The sequence below is a fragment of the Festucalex cinctus genome, chromosome 16, assembly GCF_051991245.1.
Source record: "Festucalex cinctus isolate MCC-2025b chromosome 16, RoL_Fcin_1.0, whole genome shotgun sequence".
Lineage (NCBI taxonomy): Eukaryota > Metazoa > Chordata > Actinopteri > Syngnathiformes > Syngnathidae > Festucalex > Festucalex cinctus.
Window position 1 is genome coordinate 1935528 of NC_135426.1, and position 21973 is coordinate 1957500.

Consider the following 21973-nt stretch of genomic DNA (forward strand, 5'->3'; position numbering starts at 1 on the left):
AGTGCGTAGGGTATGTTATTCTGTTGTCCCTAAACATCCTTTAAGCTGTTTAATGACACTGCAGTTGGCGTTAACTGTAAAACTAAATACACTACGTTAAGGATTACATCCACTGTATATTTCAAGACAAAACATGCTTCGTTTTTAAAACATCGCTAGCCTAGCGCTAACAGGAAGTTATTAAATGCTAACAGGAAGTTAGCATCGACTTTGGGCGTGCTTTTCTTTCAAGTTATTTTAGTTTATTCAATTCTCATTTCACTTTCTTATTGCTTTTATTTTGTCATTTTCCTTTCAAGTTATATTATATTATAACATTGATATTTTAAGGATTCAAAGACTTTTTTTTTTTTCTCAAAATTCAAGGATTCAAACATCCAAGGATTTTGTTTTTGTTTTAACACACATTTCCACTTTCCACATGGGATGGCACAACATACAATTCCTGAGGTCCCAGTAAGTAAGCAAAATAAAAAAAAATAAAAAAGGTCAATGCTTGATAGCAGTTGTAAACAAGTAAGAATGGTTTTATTATTGACACATAAATCTGTACAATAACCTTGTACACTTCATGAAATGTTTTGATATGGACTTATGGTCATTCAAAGCAGAGAATCTTAATAGCGAAAGTTTGTGTGTAAATGGCACCCATTGAAGAGGAGTTTATCTTATGTATTATTTTTAAATTATCGACAGATTAATCTATTTTTTTTTCTGCCAAAAATCGGCATCGGCCTAAAAAAAATGCATATGGGACGGGCCCTGCTCGGAAGATGTCACGGCAGGCAGTATGTTTGTTGGCGATTGTCGTTGTTCACTGTTGCGGGGATTGTTCCTGTGACATGCAGAACGGCTGCGACGAGCGGAAGCTCACGGGGGAGCAAGCGGACGTCGGCACGGGACCGTCGGACGACGACGGCGGCGTAGCGTCGGTGGCGGAATACTACGCCGGCAAGAACGTGCTGATCACGGGAGCCACGGGCTTCATGGGCAAGGTTCTGGTGGAGAAGCTGCTTCGCTGCTGCCCGGACGTGCGGGCGCTCTTCCTGCTGGTGCGGCCCAAAGCCGGACAGTCCGTGCAGCGGAGGGTGGACGACATGATCAAGTGCAGGGTGAGTGAGGCCTTCCAAAAATACTTTTCACGCCTTCGCGCTGACTCAGTGGAAAAAGTTGACGGAGCGCAGGCCGGGTGGCGACAGCTCGAACCCGCCATTGGGACATTTGGCCATACAATTTTCGAGTCCACACTGTGTACTCAAAGGAGAAGTCAAACTTAACTCCAGTATTTGTGACTGCCGCTCGTTATCCAAAAAAAAACTCCTCCCACAGTGGCAGCCAATTTCGAGCATTTGAACTCATCCTTCAAGGCAAACAGAATATAGTCTGCTTTTATTGCATAAACATGAAAGATTGCATTCCATTCATTTCATTAGAAAAAAAAAGTATGTTTGTACCTTATTCTGTTCTTTAGTAATCACCATTTGAAGAGGTCATTTGAGTGACATAAGTGAAAATGGAAAAAAAAAAACAAGCTTTTTGTGAAAAGATACATTTTGTGCACAACAGTGACTTTGACGTCACTATTTTTTTTGTTTCGTGACGCTCTGTGAATTAGATTGAACGTGACAAAGGGTTTCATCATTCATGTCATCCTTAACTCATTCAAACCCAAAAATGTATAAATATATTTTTTAAATACTTAACTCCCAAAAACGTTTTTTTTTATTTTATTTTATTTTATTTTTTTTATGCAAGGGCATACAGAAGGCTTTGATGCAACTTCTGACATGAATAGGCAGCTTAAAGCAATGGTAGTTATTACGAAACATGGCCAGCAAGTGGCAGCAGAGTATAAGAGATCAGCCAGGACCAAGTTGCAACGAGCTCTTTTTGTCAGTGTTTTCACCAGGAATATATATACTTTATTTTCCTATGAAAGAAGAGGCTCTGATCTTTCTTTGGTCCATGTTTTATAGCAATAGAACACAATATTCTGTGGGCCCTACAAAATCAGTCAAAATCCAGCAAAACAGCCGGCAGCGAGGGGGTGTGGCTTCTGTGAAAATGGCTGCCAGTCAATGAGTTCAAAACGTTCCATTTCATCAGGTTCTGTCATGTTTCATTGGAATTTGATACAGCTTGAGCCCATTGAAAAGAGATGCAATGCTGCCATCTGCTGGCCATAGTTAGTGGCTGTTTTTGATTTCATAACTCATTGACCAGACAGTGCTCCATTCAACGTTGCACTGCCCATTGATTAAAAACAAAAAACATAAAAAACGTCATTTAACGTTTATGGCGGCATACATCGTGATGTTACTAAACGTTATTCGGTAAATTCGTTATTCGTTTTTTGGCGGTAAAGAGTTGAATATTTCTTGACAATTTGTTGTATGTGACCTCACGAGTCTAAACACGACTTTCTGATGAGTATGACGTTTGCGCAATATGAGTTCTGCAGCAAAATCCAGCCGTTTTGATCCATCTCAGGGGGCGGCCATTTTTCCCCTTGCTGTCGACTGAAGATGACGTCACAGTTGCTCAGGGAACGACCAATCACAGCTCACCTGTTTTGTGAAAATGAACTGTGATTGGTTGTTACCTGAGCAACTGCGATGTCGTTTTCACTCGACAGCAAGTGGCAAAATGGCCGCCTTCAAATTTATGATATATTGATTTAAAAAAATGCTGGATTTTTCTGCTTAACTCATATTCCACTAACGCAATATGAATCAGGATGTTGTATTCAGGGACTGCATAGAAAATATTATTGTCAATAATTTTTTTTTTTTTTTTTTAATTGATTTGTTTTTTGTTTTTCCAAAATAATCTAGACATGGCATTGGCTGGACTGGCCATTAGGGATACAGGGCAGATGCCTGGTAGGTTGGTGTTTTTTGGGACCAATGCAGTTTTTTTTTGTTTTTTTTTCCTCCATTTTACTCCAAGAGACTGACCCACAATTTAGTCGATTAATCCATTTGGAATATAGACAAACTGAACCAACATAAGTCAGTCAATATCAGTGGCAGAATTATGTGTAGGGCAGACAGTTCAAATACCTGACCCAATTATTATTATTTTTTGTACCAGTCCATCCAGCTGTGAACATTAGGGGGGAGGAAGGACACTGATTGAACTACTTTGTCTTTAGGTCTTTTTGATGTCATGCCATTGGTTTAAAATGCAAACGAGTTGATTTTGACAAAGTAAGGAGAAGAAAGTAGAAATGTGTGTTTCCAAATGTAGGTAGTAAGACTAAAAAGTTATCAGAGAAACAAGAATATCCAAATACTTGCTTCCCACGGCTGTTGGAGTCAAATCGTCATTCAAACATGCACTTGTTACTACAGGAAGTTGTAGCTGGAGAAAGGATCAAAAACGTTGTGCATCGTCCGACAACTTGAATTTTATGTTGAATTTTTTTTACTAATGTCGTTCCCAGTCAGTTGGTTAGTCAACCTTGGATTTGTGCCACTGAGCACCCTCCTTGGCACCTGTTGCTAGGCAATCGACACCCATCCCATTCCCGGCGACAAGGGATCTGATCTGAATGCCGTTATGTCGCTCGCTCGCTCGTCTCTGTCGGCTGCTCGACTGAGGCCGGGCACACTGGCTGGCTTCTCTTCTCTGTTGTTTGCGGAATGCCGTTGTGCCGCCCACCACACACACACACGTTGGAGGCCGCCGTGCAGGAATTCCAATTTCAGTGGGCCTTTTGCAAATCTTTGTGTCGCAAACGTATCCCGCTGCCAAGCATGATGCATTTCTTCCTGGAAATTGAATCACGATAATGCATTTGTCACGACCAGATGAGAAGAAGGAGCTGGAAGGCTCGTTGAAAGGTGGCCGAGCGGATGCGCGTGCCATCGGGCACCACCTGACACGCATCCTGTTGCGTGTGGCGAGAGAGTCGTTGGCTCCTCGCTGCTCAAAGGGGAACCTGCAGGCCGGTTTGTGTTAATTTGGCCGCAAATGATCTCTCCTTTTTCAAAGCCATTGGCATATCGCCTGTTTGAGTTATTAATAATAAGCTTCCCGCTCTTGCACCCAGGTTGAGGTCATTACAGGCTAATTGTTGGGACGACTTTGACGCCTCGCTGTGAGCTGAGCGTGAAACGTCGGGCTGAAATGAGATCCCGCCGGCATTTCAATAAACGCCCAATGTCACTTCTCGACCGACCGCACGTCTGCTGAAAAGAGAGCGGAACGTCCAAAGGTCATCGCCAGCACGTTGTCCTATCGCAACTTTTTTTTCCCCCATCGCCAACTTATTCCCTGTGGATTGCTGTCGGGTGATGCGCTCGGTCAGGGCGAGCCGGGGCGAGGCCACTGAGGACAAAGAGAATGAAAGCCGCCGGAGGAAAAACCTGTTGTGTGTGTGCGCGTGCACGTGTTCACCTCGTAACTCGCCGGGGCTGTCAAGACAACGACCTTTGAGCGCTTGTATTGTCAAAAGAAAACACATTTGAAAAACGATGACTTGACTTCACACCGACCGCCTTTGACACATAAAGTTGGATGACGAGAGAGTTCTGTAACGTCCCAAAACACACAAGCAGACAAATATCGTTCTTCTTTCCAAATGTCGACATGCAACCATTTTTTTTTTTTTTTGTTCAACTAGTATGAAGGAATTCCAATAATGAAGAAATGGCACAATGTACCATCACAACAGTCACAAGTCGACTACTGACAATAAGCCATGCAATGTGGCGTGATGACCTGCAGCCAATGATGTAACGAGGCATATCGTGGCCAATTGTTTGAGTCTGGTGTGTGTTTTGACCTCCGCTGTACTCACTGGGCTTCGATTGAACCCAGGTTAACTCATTTGCTCCCAAAAACGTATAAATATTTTCTATTTAAAATGTTTTTTAGTGTCCCAAAGACCTATTTGTTTTTTGTGTTAGAGCATCCAGAAGGCTTTGATGGAGCCTCTCTACTGCAGAGAACGGGTGAAAAAAATGGTAGTAATTACAAAAACGGCCATCAGGTGGCATCAGAGTATAAGAGATCAACCAGGGACATGATGACAAAAAGCTCAATTACTCTCAATTCTAAATAGATTTGTGAATAATGATGAAACTTCACTATATTCTAATGCTAATTGCTGCAAAACGGAAACGGACACAAATTTACTTTTTTTTTTTTTCTGATGAAAGAAGAGACTCATCTTTCTTTTGGTAGATTCCATGTTTTGATAGCAAAGCACCACTATATTTTGTGGGCCTTTCAAAATCAGTCCAAATCCAGTAAAACCGTCGGGAGCGAAGAGGCTTGCTGCTTCACTCAAAATGGTTGACAGTCAATGAGTTAAGAATGGCGAATGGTCTGCATCACTGACCAGTATATATGAATGGATAGCCGATAGCCCATACACGCCAGTACAAACCGTTGTGGTCATAGGGCGGCCATCTTGTTACTCCCACCTCGTGAGCAGACTACTGTATCAACTATACGCAATACGTACAGATGAGACAAACAGCTCATAGACAGTATAACGCCAGAGGCGGAGTGAGGGGTGGCTTTTTTTTGTGCTGGGGTTGTCACTATTCTTTAACAAGTAAAAAAAAATAATAATAATAGGTGGAGAACGGTATGTGCTGCTTTGCCTTTTACTTTTATTGCTCAGATCCTTAGACCCCAATATTAGATTTGGCAGAGGCATCTGCCAGAGGCATCTGCCAAATCCCCCCTAACCTTCTTGAATTACCTATAATTGTGTGAAGGCTGGAGGCCTTCACACATATGTTATCCTACACCATTCCCGTTATTCTTATTGTGTGAAGGCTGGAGGCCTTCACACATATGTTATTCTACACCATTGCTTTAACTTGACTTGACTTGATGGTCCAATCTTCTCAAAATTTCACACATTTGATGAGAGTCCAGCCCTTAAGACATCTACGAACTTATATTTTATCGTACTGATAGTGCCACCTATTGGCAATTTTTTTTCTTACGATTTTTCTACCTCATATTTGCTTATATTATTTGAGGGTTTAGGCCTTCATGATGTCACAACACGAAATTTGTGAGTTTCCGCGAAACGCTGTGGGCGTGGCTAAGCACTGTTCGCCAAGAAAACAATGCCAATTTTGAGGGCCGAAACATGCACAGAAACTCATGAAACTTGGCGTACACATCTGGCCTGGTAAAATGAGCATTATTTTATCGTGGATTGTGCTATTTTTACAAAAATGACTCAATGGCGCCCCCTAGAAATGTTTAACTAAGCAGCCCCGCTTGTACGTTGAAGCAAGATCTTTGGAAATTTTTAGGTGTATGAGGGAGCCCAAGACCTACAAAAAAAGTCTCTTGGACCTATGTGCTAAAATGGACAGGAAGCGAGCTACGAATTTTTGAATGTCCCATTTTTGACAATTTTTGCACATTTACAGGGGGCATACTTTTGCCCACTTCTCCTACACGTTTCATCCGACTGACTTCAGACTTGACTTGGACCATGTCAAGACCTGAGCCAACGACAGTGGGAAACATCTTGACTTTTCGGAATACTATATGATGAGGGCGGGGCATCAAATTTCGTGTTTCCCAATGAAAAAGGATATGCTTAATAACTCCCCGGTCCATGCTCCAAAAAATCCCAAACTTGACATGTATGTTTATATTTAAGGCCTGAAGCTATCAAGTTCTTCTTCTTCTTATTCTTCTTCTTCTTACATAACATATATACGATAAAATTCGGTTATATATATATATATATATATATATATATATATATATATATATATATATATATATATATATATATATATATATATATATATATATATATATATATATATAAAGCGCCACCTAGTGATAATAATAAATGTCACACTTTACGCTTTTAGCTACTATGCCGAGCTCGCTGAAGGGATCCAATTGAAAATTAGTCAGAAACGCCTTAAGATGTTGATCATGCCCCACACCGAATATTGTAACTTTTCGCCAAAGCGCGTGGCCGTTACGGTGCCGCAAAGTCTGATAATTTTTCGTGACAATAAAAGCTGCTTTAACTTGACCCAGATGGTCCAATCTTCTCAAAATTTCACACATTTGATGAGATTCCAGCCCTTAACACATCTACGAACTTATATTTCATCTTACTTATAGCGCCACCTAGTGGCAATTTTTTTTCTTACGAATTTTCTTCAACGTTTTTCTCCAAACACGTTAACTGGACCTACCTCATATTTGCTCAGAAGAGTTACAAAATTTGTGAACTCATTGTAAGTGTAATAACTAAGTCATTTATGAATATTCTTTTACTTTCCACTACTCAAGATGTTCACTGGTATCAGACCGATCCAAACATATGTACTTTTTTATTTTGTTTTATTTATTTATGATAGCCTGTATGGACAATAAAAGCAACATCGTGCAATGAGTATGAGTGATGATGGGTATATATACTTTTGCAAAAAATACCAATCAGGTAAACACATTCCCTAAAAATAAAAAAGGACGCTGATTTTTGCAGATCTTAACAATCACCAAAACCCATTGTGCTTGACACACACATCACACCTGCCAAAAAAAAAATCCACATGTAAAGGTTTATCATGCCATGTTCAAAGACATTTTGCTCCTAATGTGCCAGTACCCCAATGTGCGAGTACTCCAATGTGCAAGTACACCAACGTGCAAGTACCCCAACGTGGCCCGGGCTGCGAGGGCCCTTGCGTTGTGTTGTTGCGAGTTGTGTGAAGGCTGGAGGCCAACATTGCGTCCATTTTTCTTATTCCCACGATTCACGTGTTACCTGCAATTCCCGATTTCGTACCCGATTTTTCCCCATTATTCTTAATGGGAGATTCAAAATTTCACATTTACTTCCACATTTTTCATCCGATTCACTTCATTCCAACTTCAATATATTCCACCAATTCATGCCATGAGCTCTTCCAGCTTTTCAGTGCCAAAATTCACGTGTTACCCACAATTCTCGATTTTGCACCCGATTATTTCCCACATTCTACATTTTCCATTTACTTCCACATTATTCATCCGATTCATGTCATTACAACTTCAATATATTCCACCAATTCATGCTCTCCCATCTTACCACCTAACTTACCACGCACGGCAGCCATTTTCCAACTTACCATGCACGGCGGCCATTTTAGACAAATGATATGCCCAGGTTTCTCGCCAACCTGGCCCCCCAAGGCGGCGACCATTTTGGCCAATTGATTAGGTATACCTGGGATTCTTGCCAGGATATGCCGTGACCTGATTTCAACAGGAAGTGACCTAAAATCAAAAGGAAGTGACCCGATTTCAACAGGAAGTGAGCTGATTTTAACAGGAAGTGACCTAATATCAACAGGAAGTGACCCGATTTCAATAGGAAGTGACCTGAAATCAACAGGAAGTGAGCATGCTAGTGCTAAGTTAGCATGCTAAAATGCTAAGTTAGCATGCTAATGTTAGCTTGGCATGCTAATGCTAAGTTAGAATGTTAATGTTAGCTTAGAATGCTAATGTTAGCTTAGCATGCTAATGCTAAGTTAGCATGCTAATGCCAATGTTAGCATGCTAATGCTAATGTTAACATGCTAATGTTAATTTTAAGTTAGCATGCTAATGCTAATTTTAGCTTAGCATGCTAATGTTAGCTGAGTATACTAATGCTAATGTTAGTTTAGCATGCTAATGCTAAGTTAACATTCTAATGCTTATTCTACATTAGCATGTTATTGCTAATATTAGATTAGCATGCTAATGCTAGCTTAGTATACTAATGCAAATGTGACCTGATTTCAACAGAGTGACTATTACTCCATTGTTTATTAAGTTTGCCACTCCTTACGCCATTGCTACTCGATTCTACCCTCCTTACTTCATTGCTTACTTAATTCTTCTCACTTCTCTATTGCTTACCCGATTACTTGCTACTTCCTCCATTTCTTACTTGATTTCTTCCTTGTTTTCTTGTTTCTTGCTGATTTATTTTTACTTTTGTGCTATTTGTCATCCTTCAACTGCTTCTAGATTTCTGGATGAATTCAAACCATTCCAACTTCAGCATGTTAAGCTCATTCCATGTCATTTAGTATCATTCAAAATCATTCAATATCAATCAACATCATTCAATACCATTCAATATCTTGGCCTTCACACGTTATTTACCCAGAAATGGCATTTCTAGTTCTTATTCTTATTATTCTATTTTATTCCTGGCACTTTTTTGTCCAGTTTCAACTTCCACATTTTTCACCCGATTCATTCCGTTTCAATTTCAAACGATTCCAAATATTCGCGCCAACATCGCTTCCATTTTTCTTATTCCCACGATTCACGTGTTACCCGCAATTCCCGATTTCGTACCCGATTTTTTCCCATTTATTCTTAATGGTAGATTAAAAATTTCACATTTACTTCCACATTTTTCATCCGATTCACTTCATTCCAAGTTCAATATATTCAGGTAATTCCCGCCATGAGCTCTTCCAGCTTTTCAGTTCCAAAATTTACAATTTCCAATTTCGTACCCGATTATTTCCCACATTCTACATTTTCCATTTACTTCCACATTATTCATCCGATTCACTTCATTCCAACTTCAATATATTCCACCATTTTACGCCATGACCTCTTCCAGCTTTTCAGTGCCAAAATTCACGCGTTACCCACAATTCTCGATTTCGCACCCGATTATATCCGACATTCTACATTTTCCATTTACTTCCACATTATTCATCCGATTGACTTCATTCAAACTTCAGTATATTCCAGCACTTCACGCCATTAGGTCTTCGAGCTTTTCAGTTCCAAAATTCACACCTTGCCCACAATTCCCGTTTTAGTACCCGATTATTTCCCACAATCTACATGGGCGATTCTACATTTCATATCTACTTCCACATTTTTCATCCGATTCACTTCATTCCAACTTCAATATATTCTACCAATTCATGCCATGAGCTCTTAATGCTAATGCTAAGTTAGCATGTTAATGCTAATGCTAAGTTAGCATGCTAATGCTAAGTTAGCATGCTAATGCTAAGTTAGCATGCTCATGCTAATGTTAGCTTAGCATGCTCATGCTAATGTTAGCTTAGCATGCTCATGCTAATGTTAGCTTAGCATGCTCATGCTAATGTTAGCTTAGCATGCTCATGCTAATGTTAAGTTAGCATGCTAATGCTAAGTTAGCATGCTAATGCTAAGTTAGCATGCTAATGCTAAGTTAGCATGCTAATGCTAAGTTAGCATGCTAATGCTAAGTTAGCATGCTAATGCTAATGTTAGCTCAGAATATTAATGCTAAGGTTAGCTTAGCATACTAATGCTAAGTTAGCATTTTAATTCTAATGCTCGATTAGAATGCAAATGCTACATTAGCATGCTATTGCGAATATTAGCAATAGCATGCTAATGCGAGCTTAGTCCTAATGCAAATGTGACCTGATTTCAACAGTGACTATTACTCCATTGCTTATTAAGTTCGCCACTCCTTACACCATTGCTACTCGATTCTACCCTCCTTACTTCATTGCTTACTTAATTCTTCTCACTTTACTCCATTGCTTACCCGATTACTTGCTACTTCCTCCATTTCTTACTTGATTTCTTCCCTGTTTTCTTGTTTCTTGCTGATTTATTTTTACTTTTGTGCTATTTGTCTTCCTTCAACTGCTTCTAGATTTCTGGATGAATTTAAACCATTCCAACTTCAGCATGTCAAGCTCATTCCATGTCATTCAGTATCATTCAACATCATTCAATATCATTCAGCATCATTCAGCATTATTCCAAATCATTCCACAGGTATTCATTCAGCTCTCCAGCCTTCACACGCCATTTCCCCAGAAATGGCATTTCTAGTTAGGGCCCGAGCAGCGACCGCTGCGAGGTCCCTATTGTTTTTGTAAAAATTATTCTTCTTCTTATTCTTATTCTTATTCTTATTCTTATTCTTATTCTTCTTCTTCTTCTTCTTCTTCTTCTTATTCTTCTTCTTCTTCTTCTTATTCTTCTTCTTCTTCTTCTTCTTCTTCTTCTTCTTCTTCTTATTCTTATTCTTATTCTTATTCTTATTCTTATTCTTATTCTTATTCTTATTCTTATTCTTATTCTTATTCTTATTCTTCTTCTTCATTCTTCTTCTTCATTCTTCTTCTTCTTCTTCTTCTTCATTCTTCTTCTTCATTCTTCTTCTTCTTCTTCTTCTTCTTCTTCTTTATTCTTCTTCTTCTTCTTCTTCTTCTTTATTCTTCTTCTTCTTCTTCTTCTTCTTCTTCTTCTTTATTCTTCTTCTTCTTCTTCTTCTTCTTCTTCTTCTTCTTCTTCTTCTTCTTCTTCTTCTTTATTCTTCTTCTTCTTCTTCTTCTTTATTCTTCTTCTTCTTCTTCTTCTTCTTTATTCTTCTTCTTCTTCTTCTTCTTTATTCTTCTTCTTTATTCTTCTTCTTCTTCTTCTTCTTTATTCTTCTTCTTTATTCTTCTTCTTCTTCTTCTTCTTCTTCTTCTTCTTCTTCTTCTTCTTCTTCTTCTTCTTCTTCTTTATTCTTCTTCTTCTTCTTCTTCTTCTTCTTCTTCTTCTTCTTTATTCTTCTTCTTCTTCTTTATTCTTCTTCTTCTTCTTCTTCTTCTTCTTCTTCTTTATTCTTCTTCTTCTTCTTCTTCTTCTTCTTCTTCTTCTTCTTCTTCTTCTTTATTCTTCTTCTTCTTCTTCTTCTTCTTTATTCTTCTTCTTCTTCTTCTTCTTCTTCTTCTTTATTCTTCTTCTTCTTCTTCTTTATTCTTCTTCTTCTTCTTCTTTATTCTTCTTCTTCTTCTTCTTCTTCTTCTTTATTCTTCTTCTTCTTTATTCTTCTTCTTCTTCTTCTTCTTCTTCTTCTTCTTTATTCTTCTTCTTCTTCTTCTTCTTCTTCTTTATTCTTCTTCTTTATTCTTCTTCTTTATTCTTCTTCTTCTTCTTCTTCTTCTTCTTCTTCTTCTTCTTCTTCTTTATTCTTCTTCTTCTTCTTCTTCTTTATTCTCCGCAAACGATCGCGATTTTGGGTACCTAAACATTCACGAAAACTCACCGAACTTTGCACACTCCTCAGGCCCGGCGAAAAATTTGATATTATTAAGTCGTCATAACAATGCGACTCGATAGCGCCCCCTAGCGTAGAAAAATAAAAACCAAGCCCGGCACGTTTGAGCAAGAGCAACAAAAATTGGCAGGCACGTGTAGCACCCCGAGACGCACAAAAAAGTCTATTGGGACCATGTAGCTAAAATGTACAGGAAGTGAGCTATGAATTTTTTTTATGTCCAATTTTGGCCTATTTTGGCACATTCACTGTGGTCATGCTTTTTCCCCCTTTGCAAACATTTTTCATCCAATTGACTTCAAACTTGGCATTTATCATGTCAAGACCTGAGAGAACAACTGGGCAAAACATCTTGCCTTTTTGAAATACTATATGACGGGGGCGGGGCATCAAATATTGCCTTTAAAATTTCATTTGTCCAGAAAGAGCAAATGCTTAATAACTCCCATGTTCAAGCTCCAAAAAATCTCAAACTTCTCAGGCAACGTAATAGTCACGGCCTGAAAACATCTATATGATAAAATTCAGTTATACATATAGCGCCACCTAGTGGTTACAATAAATGTCATACTTTATGTTTTTAGCTACTGTGCTGAGCTTGTTGAAGGGATCCATTTGAAAATTGGTCAGAAAAGCCTTAAGATGTTGATCATGCCCCACACCGAATATTGTAACTTTTCGCCAAAGGGCGTGGGCGCTACGGTGACGCAAAGTCTGAAGATTTTTCGTGAAAATAAAAGCTGCATTAACTTGACCGAGATGATCCTATCTTCTCAAAATTTCACACATTTGATGAGAGTCCAGCCCTAAAGACATCTACTGACTTATATTTCATCTAACTGATAGCGCCACCTAGTGGCAATTTTTTTCTTACGAATTTTCTTCTACGTTTTTCTCCAAACACGTTAACTGGACCTACCTCATATTTGCTCAGATGAGGGTTTCGGCCTTCATGATGTCACAACACGAAGTTTGTGAGTTTTCGCGAATTGCTGTGGGTGTGGCTAAGCGCTGTTCGCCAAGAAAACGCCAGTTTTGAGGGTCTAAACATGCACAGAAACTCATGAAACTTGGCACACACATCTGGCCTGGTAAAATGAGCAATATTTTATTGTTGATTGTGCTATTTTTACAAAAATGACTCAATAGCGCCCCCTAGAAGTTTTTAACGAAGCAGCCCCAGTTGTACGTTTAAGCAAGAACGACGAATATTTTTAGGTGTATGAGGGAGCCCAAGACCTACAAAAATTTTTTGAATGTCCCATTTTTGACGATTTTTGCACATTCACAGGGGGCAGACTTTTGCCCACTTCTCCTACACGTTTCATCCGACTGAGTTAAGACTTGGCCTGGACCATGTCAAGACCTGAGCCAACGACAGGGGGAAAAATTTAGACTTTTCGAAATACTATATGATGAGGGCGGGGCATCAAAATTTGTGTTTCACAATGAAAAAGGATATGCTTGATAACTCTCCGGTACATGCTCCAAAAAATCCCAAACTTGACATGTATGTTTATCGTCAAGGCCTGAAGTTATCTCTATGACAACATTCAGTTATAAATACAGCGCCACCTAGCCCTTGAGGCTTATATAAAAAAAAATAATAAGACCCCACATACGGTATTTTGTACAAAAAATGTACACTCATTCTAAGTGTGATAACTAAGTCATTTATGAATATTCTTTTAGTTTCCACCACTCAAATTGTTCACTAGCTTCACACCAATCCAAACGTATGTACGTTTCCATTTTGTTTTATTCATTTTTTATTAGAGGTGGGAATCTTGGGGCACCTCACGATTCGATTGCGATTACGATTCAGAGGCTACGATTCGATTATAAAACGATTATTGATTTCCCCCCAGGCAGCAGAAAAAAAACAATGTATTTTGGTGCTTTTAATGTTTCGTACATTAGTTACAAAAATAGTACAAAAGTCCTCTCAGGCCTAAATAAACTACTATTTCAGTATCAAGTTAACAGTTCAAAACAGTAAATAAAATACTCAAGTCCTCATTCTGTAACAACAGCTTTTAAGTATATTCAGTCTTCAACAGAATAAAACATAGCATTGAGCAAAAATATATTATTTTTATCCACTCAAAAGTGCACTGAGATATAAATGAAAGACAATGTGAACTACTACTTCAATACAAATGCCTAAAAAAAAAAAGTGCTTTCCTGCTTTTTAAGTTGTGTAAAGATGAACATGTAAACATTAAAGTTTCTCAGAGGTACAAAAAAAAAAACCTCAAGTGCTTTTCTGCTTTTTAACTTGTGTAAACATGAACGTGTAAACATTAAAGGGATCGTTCGGCTTTTTTAACATGAATCTCAATTCGATCCTCACCTCCCGTGTGTGCGATCAGCACTGACTTCTTTCTGACAGCGTTCGGTGACACGCGTTCATGTTCGACGTTGGACGAGAGGAAAATAGTCCAGCAAGCTGGCTGGGGTCTCGGAAATAAAGCCTTTTTCTTCTAAAAACTATTTGTTTTCAAAAGCGTGATACATTTCCACCACAATACTCTTTTCTGAATAAAGTCAGACGCCATTACCGCCAGCCACTACTTTTCTGTTCGTTCGTTCGTATCACTGCGCGGCGCCCTGTAGAACGCTAACCGACGCACTGCAGCCAGCTAGCTGATACTTCCGCCTGAAGTTGTTTGCCTTTTCGGAGCAGGTCTGATCTGACGAAGAGGTGGGTTGGTCAGCTCAGCCATGCTTGTTGTTGTTTTGAATGTCGAGGCGTGAGTTGTGGATGTGTACTCTCGGTCCGTCCCATTAACCGTCCCGAAGACCGCGCGCGCTACTGCGTTTCAGTTCCGCGTACTTTCCGCTCCGGTCCACTTTTAGTTTCGGTTCCCTTGGCATATTTATATAATCGGAATTTGGACTTTTGTGAATCGTTCTCGATTGTTCCACGGCCGAATCGTGAATAATCTAAGAATCGGAAATTTTGCACACCTCTATTTTTTATTGCCCCTTTGGACAATAAAAGTAACATTGTGCAATGAGTACAACGAGCGATGATGTGTATATTCACTTTTACAAAAAAATACCAATCAGGGCAACTCATTGCCTAAAAATAAAAAAGGACGCTGATTTTTGCAGGTCTTAACAATCACCAAAACCCGTTGAGCTTGATACACACACTGGCAAAAAAATATTCTACATGTAAACGTTTATTATGCCATTTTCAAAGAAATTTTGCTTCCAATATGCCAGTACCCCAATGTGCCAGTACCCCAACGTGCAAGTACCCCAACGTGCAAGGACCCCAACGTAGCCCGGGCTGCGAGGGCCCTTTATAGCTGCTCGCAGCTCTAGTTATTCTTCTTCTTCTTCTTCTTCTTCTTTATTCTCCGCAAACGATCGCGATTTTGGGTACCTAAACATTCACGAAAACTCACCGAACTTTGCGCACTCTTCGGGCCCGGCGAAAAATTTGATATTATGAAGTCGTCATAACAACGCGACTCTATAGCGCCCCCTAGCGTAGAAAAATAAAAACCAAGCCCGGCACGTTTGAGCTAGAGCAACAAAAATTGGCAGGCACGTGTAGCACCCCGAGACGCACAAAAAAGTCTATTGGGATCATGTAGCTAAAATGTACAGGAAATGACCTATGAATTTTTTAATGTCCAATTTTGGCCTATTTTGGCACATTCACTGTGGTCATGCTTTTTCCCCCATTGCAAACATTTTTCATCCAGTTGACTTCAAAATTGGCATTTATCATCTCAAGACCTGAGACAACAACTGGGCAAAAAACCTTGACTTTTTGAAATACTATATGACGGGGGCGGGGCATCAAATATTGCCTTGAAAATTTCATTTGTCCAGAAAGAGCAAATGCTTAATAACTCCCATGTTCAAGCTCCGAAAAATCTCAAACTTCTCAGACAACGTAATAGTCACGGCCTGAAAACATCTATATGATAAAATTCAGTTATACATATAGCGCCACCTAGTGGTAACAATAAATGTCATACTTTACGTTTTTAGCTACTGTGCTGAGCTCGTTGAAGGGATCCAGTTGAAAATTGGTCAGAAAAGCCTTAAGATGTTGATCATGCCCCACACCGAATATTGTAACTTTTCGCCAAAGGGCGTGGGCGCTACGGTGACGCAAAGTCTGAAGATTTTTCGTGAAAATAAAAGCTGCATTAACTTGACCGAGATGATCCTATCTTCTCAAAATTTCACACATTTGATGAGAGTCCAGCCCTAAAGACATCTACGAACTTATATTTCATCTTACTGATAGCGCCACCTAGTGGCATTTTTTTTTTCTTACGAATTTTCTTCTACGTTTTTGTCCAAACACGTTAACTGGACCTACCTCAGATTTGCTCAGATGAGGGTTTTGGCCTTCATGATGTCACAACACGAAGTTTGTGAGTTTTCGTGAATTGCTGTGGGCGTGGCTAAGCGCTGTTCGCCAAGAAAACAACGCCGGTTTTGAGGGTCTAAACATGCACAGAAACTCATGAAACTTGGCACACACATCTGGCCTGGTAAAATGAGCAATATTTTAATGTTGATTGTGCTATTTTTACAAAAATGACTCAATAGCGCCCCCTAGAAAATTTTAATGAAGCAGCCCCGGTTGTCCATGTCAAGACCTGAGCCAACGACAGGGGGAAAAATCTTGACCTTTCGAAATACTATATGATGAAGGCGGGGCATCAAAATTTGTGTTTCGCACTGAAAAAGGATATGCTTAATAACTCCCCGGTACATGCTCCAAAAAATCCCAAACTTGACATGTATGTTTATCGTCAAGGCCTGAAGCTATCTCTATGACAACATTCAGTTATATATGCAGCGCCACCTAGCCCTTGAGGCATAAAAAAAAAATACCCCACATACGGTATTTTGTCCAAAAAATGTAAACTCATTCTAAGTGTGATAACTAAGTCATTTATGAATATTCTTTTAGTTTCCACCACTCAAAATGTTCACTGGCATCAGACTTATCCAAACATATATATATTTTTATTTATTTTTGATAGCCTCTGTGGACATTAAAAGCAATATCGTGAATGAAGGATATGCTTAATAACTCCACGGTACATGCTCCAAAAAAAATCCCACACTTGACATGTATGCTTATAATCAAGGCTTGAAGGTATCTCGATGACAACATTCAGTTATAAATACAGCGCCACCTAGCCCTTGAGGCTTATATAAAAAAAAAAAAACCACATACGGTATTTTGTACAAAAAAATGTAAACTCATTCTAAGTGTGATGACTAAGTCATTTATGAATATTCTTTTAGTTTCCACCACTCAAATTTTTCACTGGCTTCACACCGATCCAAACGTATGTACGTTTCCATTTTGTTTTATTCATTTTTGATTGCCCCTTTGGACAATAAAAGTAACATTGTGCAATGAGTACAACGAGCGATGATGTATATATACACTTTTACAAAAAATACCAATCAGGGCAACTCATTGCCTAAAAATAAAAAAGGACGCTGATTTTTGCAGGTCTTAACAATCACCAAAACCCGTTGAGCTTGACACACACTGGCAAAAAAAATATTCTACATGTAAAGGTTTATTATGCCATTTTCAAAGAAATTTTGCTTCCAATATGCCAGTACCCCACAACCCGATTGTCCCATTTTTGATGATTTTTGCACATTTACAGGGGGCATACTTTTGCCCACTTCTTCTCCACGTTTCATCCAACTGAGTTAAGACTTGACCTGGACCATGTCAAGACCTGAGCCAACGACAGGGGGGAAAATCTTGACTTTTCGAAATACTATATGATGAGGGCGGGGCATCAAAATTTGTGTTTCACAATGAAAAAGGATATGCTTGATAACTCCCCGGTACATGCTCCAAAAAATCCCAAACTTGACATGTATGTTTATCGTCAAGGCCTGAAGGTATCTCTATGACAATATTCAGTTATATATACAGCGCCACCTAGCCCTTGAGGCATAAAATAAAATACCCCACATACGGTATTTTGTCCAAAAAATGTAAACTCATTCTAAGTGTGATAACTAAGTCATTTATGAATATTCTTTTAGTTTCCACCACTCAAAATGTTCACTGGCATCAGACTTATCCAAACATATATATATTTTTATTTATTTTTTATCGCCTCTATGGACATTAAAAGCAATATCGTGAATGAAGGATATGCTTAATAACTCCACGGTACATGCTCCAAAAAAAATCCCACACTGGACATGTATGCTTATAATCAAGGCCTGAAGGTATCTCTATGAAAACATTCAGTTATAAATAAAGCGCCATCTAGCCCTTGAGGCATAAAAAAAAAAAACACATACGGTATTTTGTACAAAAAATGTAAACTCATTCTAAGTGTGATAACTAAGTCATTTATTAATATTCTTTTAGTTTCCACTACTCAAATTGTTCACTGGCTTCACACCGATCCAAACGTATGTATGTTTCCATTTTGTTTTATTCATTTTTGATTGCCCCTTTGGACAATAAAAGTAACATTGTGCAATGAGTATAACGAGCGATGATGTCTATATACACTTTTACAAAAAATACCAATCAGGGCAACTCATTGCCTAAAAATAAAAAAGGACGCTGATTTTTGCAGGTCTTAACAATCACCAAAACCCGTTGAGCTTGACACACACTGGCAAAAAAAATATTCTACATGTAAACGTTTATTATGCCATTTTCAAAGAAATTTTGCTTCCAATATGCCAGTACCCCAACGTGCCAGTACCCTAACGTACAAGTACCCCAACGTGCAAGGACCCCAACGTGGCCCGGGCTGCGAGGGCCCTTTATAGCTGCTCGCAGCTCTAGTTATTATTCTTCTTCTTCTTCTTCTTCTTCTTCTCCGTAAACGATCGCATTTTTGAGGGCCTAAACATTTACGAAAACTCACCAAACTTTGCAGTCTCTTCGGGCCCGGCGAAAAATTTGATATTATGTAGTTGTCATAACAACGCGACTCTATAGCGCCACCTAGCGTAGAAAAATAAAAACCAATCCCGGCCCGTTTGAGCTAGAGCTACGAAAATTGGCAGGCACGTGTAGCACTACGAGACGCACAAAAAAGTCAGTGGAAGCCATTTCCTAAAATGTACAGGAAGTGAGCTATGAATTTTTTAATGTCCAATTTTGGCCTATTTTGGCACATTCACTGTGGTCATACTTTTTCCCCCTATGCAAACATTTTTCATCCCATTGACTTTAAACTTGGCATTTATCATCTCAAGACTTAAGAGAAAAACTAGGCAAAAAATCTTGCGTTTTCGAAATACTATATGACGGGGGCGGGGCATCAAATATTGCCTTTAAAATTTCATTTGTCCAGAAAGAGCAAATGCTGAATAACTCCCATGTACAAGCTCCAAAAAATCTCAAACTTCTCAGGCAACGTAATAGTCACGGCCTGAAAGCATCTATATGATAAAATTCAGTTATACATATAGCGCCACCTAGTGGTAACAATAAATGTCATACTTTACGTTTTTAGCTACTGTGCCGAGCTCGTTGAAGGGATCCAGTTGAAAATTGGTCAGAAAAGCCTTAAGATGTTGATCATGCCCCACACCGAATATTGTAACTTTTCGCCAAAGGGCGTGGCCGCTACGGTGACGCAAAGTCCGAAAATTTTTCGTGACAATAAAAGCTGCATGAACTTGACCGAGATGATCCTATCTTCTCAAAATTTCACACATTTGATGAGAGTCCAGCCCTTAAGACATCTACGAACTTATATTTCATCTTACTGATAGCGCCACCTAGTGGCAATTTTTTTTCTTACGAATTTTCTTGTACATTTTTCTCCAAACACGTTAACTGGACCTACCTCATATTTGCTCAGATGAGGGTTTCGGCCTTCATGATGTCACAACACGAAGTTTGTGAGTTTTCGCGAATCGCTGTGGGCGTGGCTAAGCACTGTTCGCCAAGAAAACAACGCCAGTTTTGAGGGTCTAAACATGCGCAGAAACTCATGAAACTTGGCACACACATCTGGCCTGGTAAAATGAACAATATTTTATTGTTGATTGTACTATTTTTACAAAAATGACTCAATAGCGCCCCCTAGAAATTTTTAACGAAGCAGCCCCGATTCTACGTTTAAGCAAGATCTACGAAAATTTTTACGTGTATGAGGGAGCCAAAGACCTACAAAAAAGTCTCTTGGACCCATATGCTAAAATGAACAGGAAGTGAGGTACGAATTTTTGAATGTCCCATTTTTGACGATTTTTGCACATTTTCAGGGGGCATACTTTTGCCCACTTCTCCTACATGTTTTATCCGACTGACTTATGACTTGACCTGGACCATGCCAAGACCTGAGCCAACAACAGACGGAAAAATCTTGACTTTTGGAAATACTATATGATGAGCGCGGGGCATCAAAATTTGTGTTTCGCACTGAAAAAGGATATGCTTAATAACTCCCCGATACATGCTCCAAAAAATCCCAAACTTGACATGTATGTTTATCGTCAAGGCCTGAAGGTATCTCTATGACAACATTCAGTTATATATGCAGCGCCACCTCGCCCTTGAGGCAAAACAAAAAAATACCCCACATACGGTATTTTGTACAAAAAATGTAAACTCATTCTAAGTGTGATAACTAAGTCATTTATGAATATTCTTTTACTTTCCACCACTCAAAATGTTCACTGGCATTAGACTTATCCAAACATGTACTTTTTTTAAATTTATTTTTGATAGCCTCTAATGGACATTAAAAGCAATATCGTGAATGAAGGATATGCTTAATAACTCCACGGTACATGCTCCAAAAAAATCCCACACTTGACATGTATGTTTAGAGTCAAGGCTTGAAGGTATCCCTATGACAACATTCCATTATATATACAGCGCCACCTAGCCCTAGAGGCATAAAAAAAAATACACCAACTTAACGGTATTTTTACAAAAAAAAAAAAAAATCCACATGTCAAGGTTTATCATGCCATTTTCAAAGAAATTCTGCTTCCAATGTGCCGTACCTAAACTTGCCAGTACCCCAACGTGCCAGTACCCCAACGTGCAAGTACCCCAACGTGCAAGTACCCCAACGTGGCCCGGCCTGCGAGGGCCCTTTATAGCTGCTCGCAGCTCTAGTTCTACTTCTTCTTCTTCTTCTTCTTTTTCTTCTTTATTCTCCGCAAACGATCGCGATTTTGGGTACCTAAACATTCACGAAAACTCACCGAACTTTGCACACTCCTCAGGCCCGGCGAAAAATTTGATATTATTAAGTCGTCATAACAATGCGACTCGATAGCGCCCCCTAGCGTAGAAAAATAAAAACCAAGCCCGGCACGTTTGAGCTAGAGCAACAAAAATTGGCAGGCACGTGTAGCACCCCGAGACGCACAAAAAAAGTCTATTGGGACCATGTAGCTAAAATGTACAGGAAGTGAGCTATGAATTTTTTTATGTCCAATTTTGGCCTATTTTGGCACATTCACTGTGGTCATGCTTTTTCCCCCTTTGCAAACATTTTTCATCCAATTGACTTCAAACTTGGCATTTATCATCTCAAGACCTGAGAGAAAAACTGGGCAAAACATCTTGCCTTTTTGAAATACTATATGACGGGGGCGGGGCATCAAATATTGCCTTTAAAATTTCATTTGTCCAGAAAGAGCAAATGCTTAATAACTCCCATGTTCAAGCTCCAAAAAATCTCAAACTTCTCAGGCAACGTAATAGTCACGGCCTGAAAACATCTATATGATAAAATTCAGTTATAAATATAGCGCCACCTAGTGGTGACAATAAATGTCATACTTTACGTTTTTAGCTACTGTGCTGAGCTCGTTGAAGGGATCCAGTTGAAAATTGGTCAGAAAAGCCTTAAGATGTTGATCATGCCCCACACCGAATATTGTAACTTTTGGCCATAGGGCGTGGCCGCTACG

At 39.2% G+C, this 21973-nt stretch overlaps 1 protein-coding gene across 2 annotated transcripts in view; it reads left to right on the forward strand.

Moving 5' to 3' along the window:
* The window catches only part of LOC144004205 (fatty acyl-CoA reductase 1), a 71859-nt gene that overhangs the window by 5703 nt on the left and 44183 nt on the right, over positions 1–21973 (forward strand). For both annotated transcript variants that reach the window (XM_077501233.1, XM_077501234.1), the window contains exon 2: positions 849–1112. In XM_077501233.1, coding sequence (XP_077357359.1) covers positions 849–1112 — 264 coding nt within the window. The remainder of the gene's footprint in view (positions 1–848; positions 1113–21973) is intronic.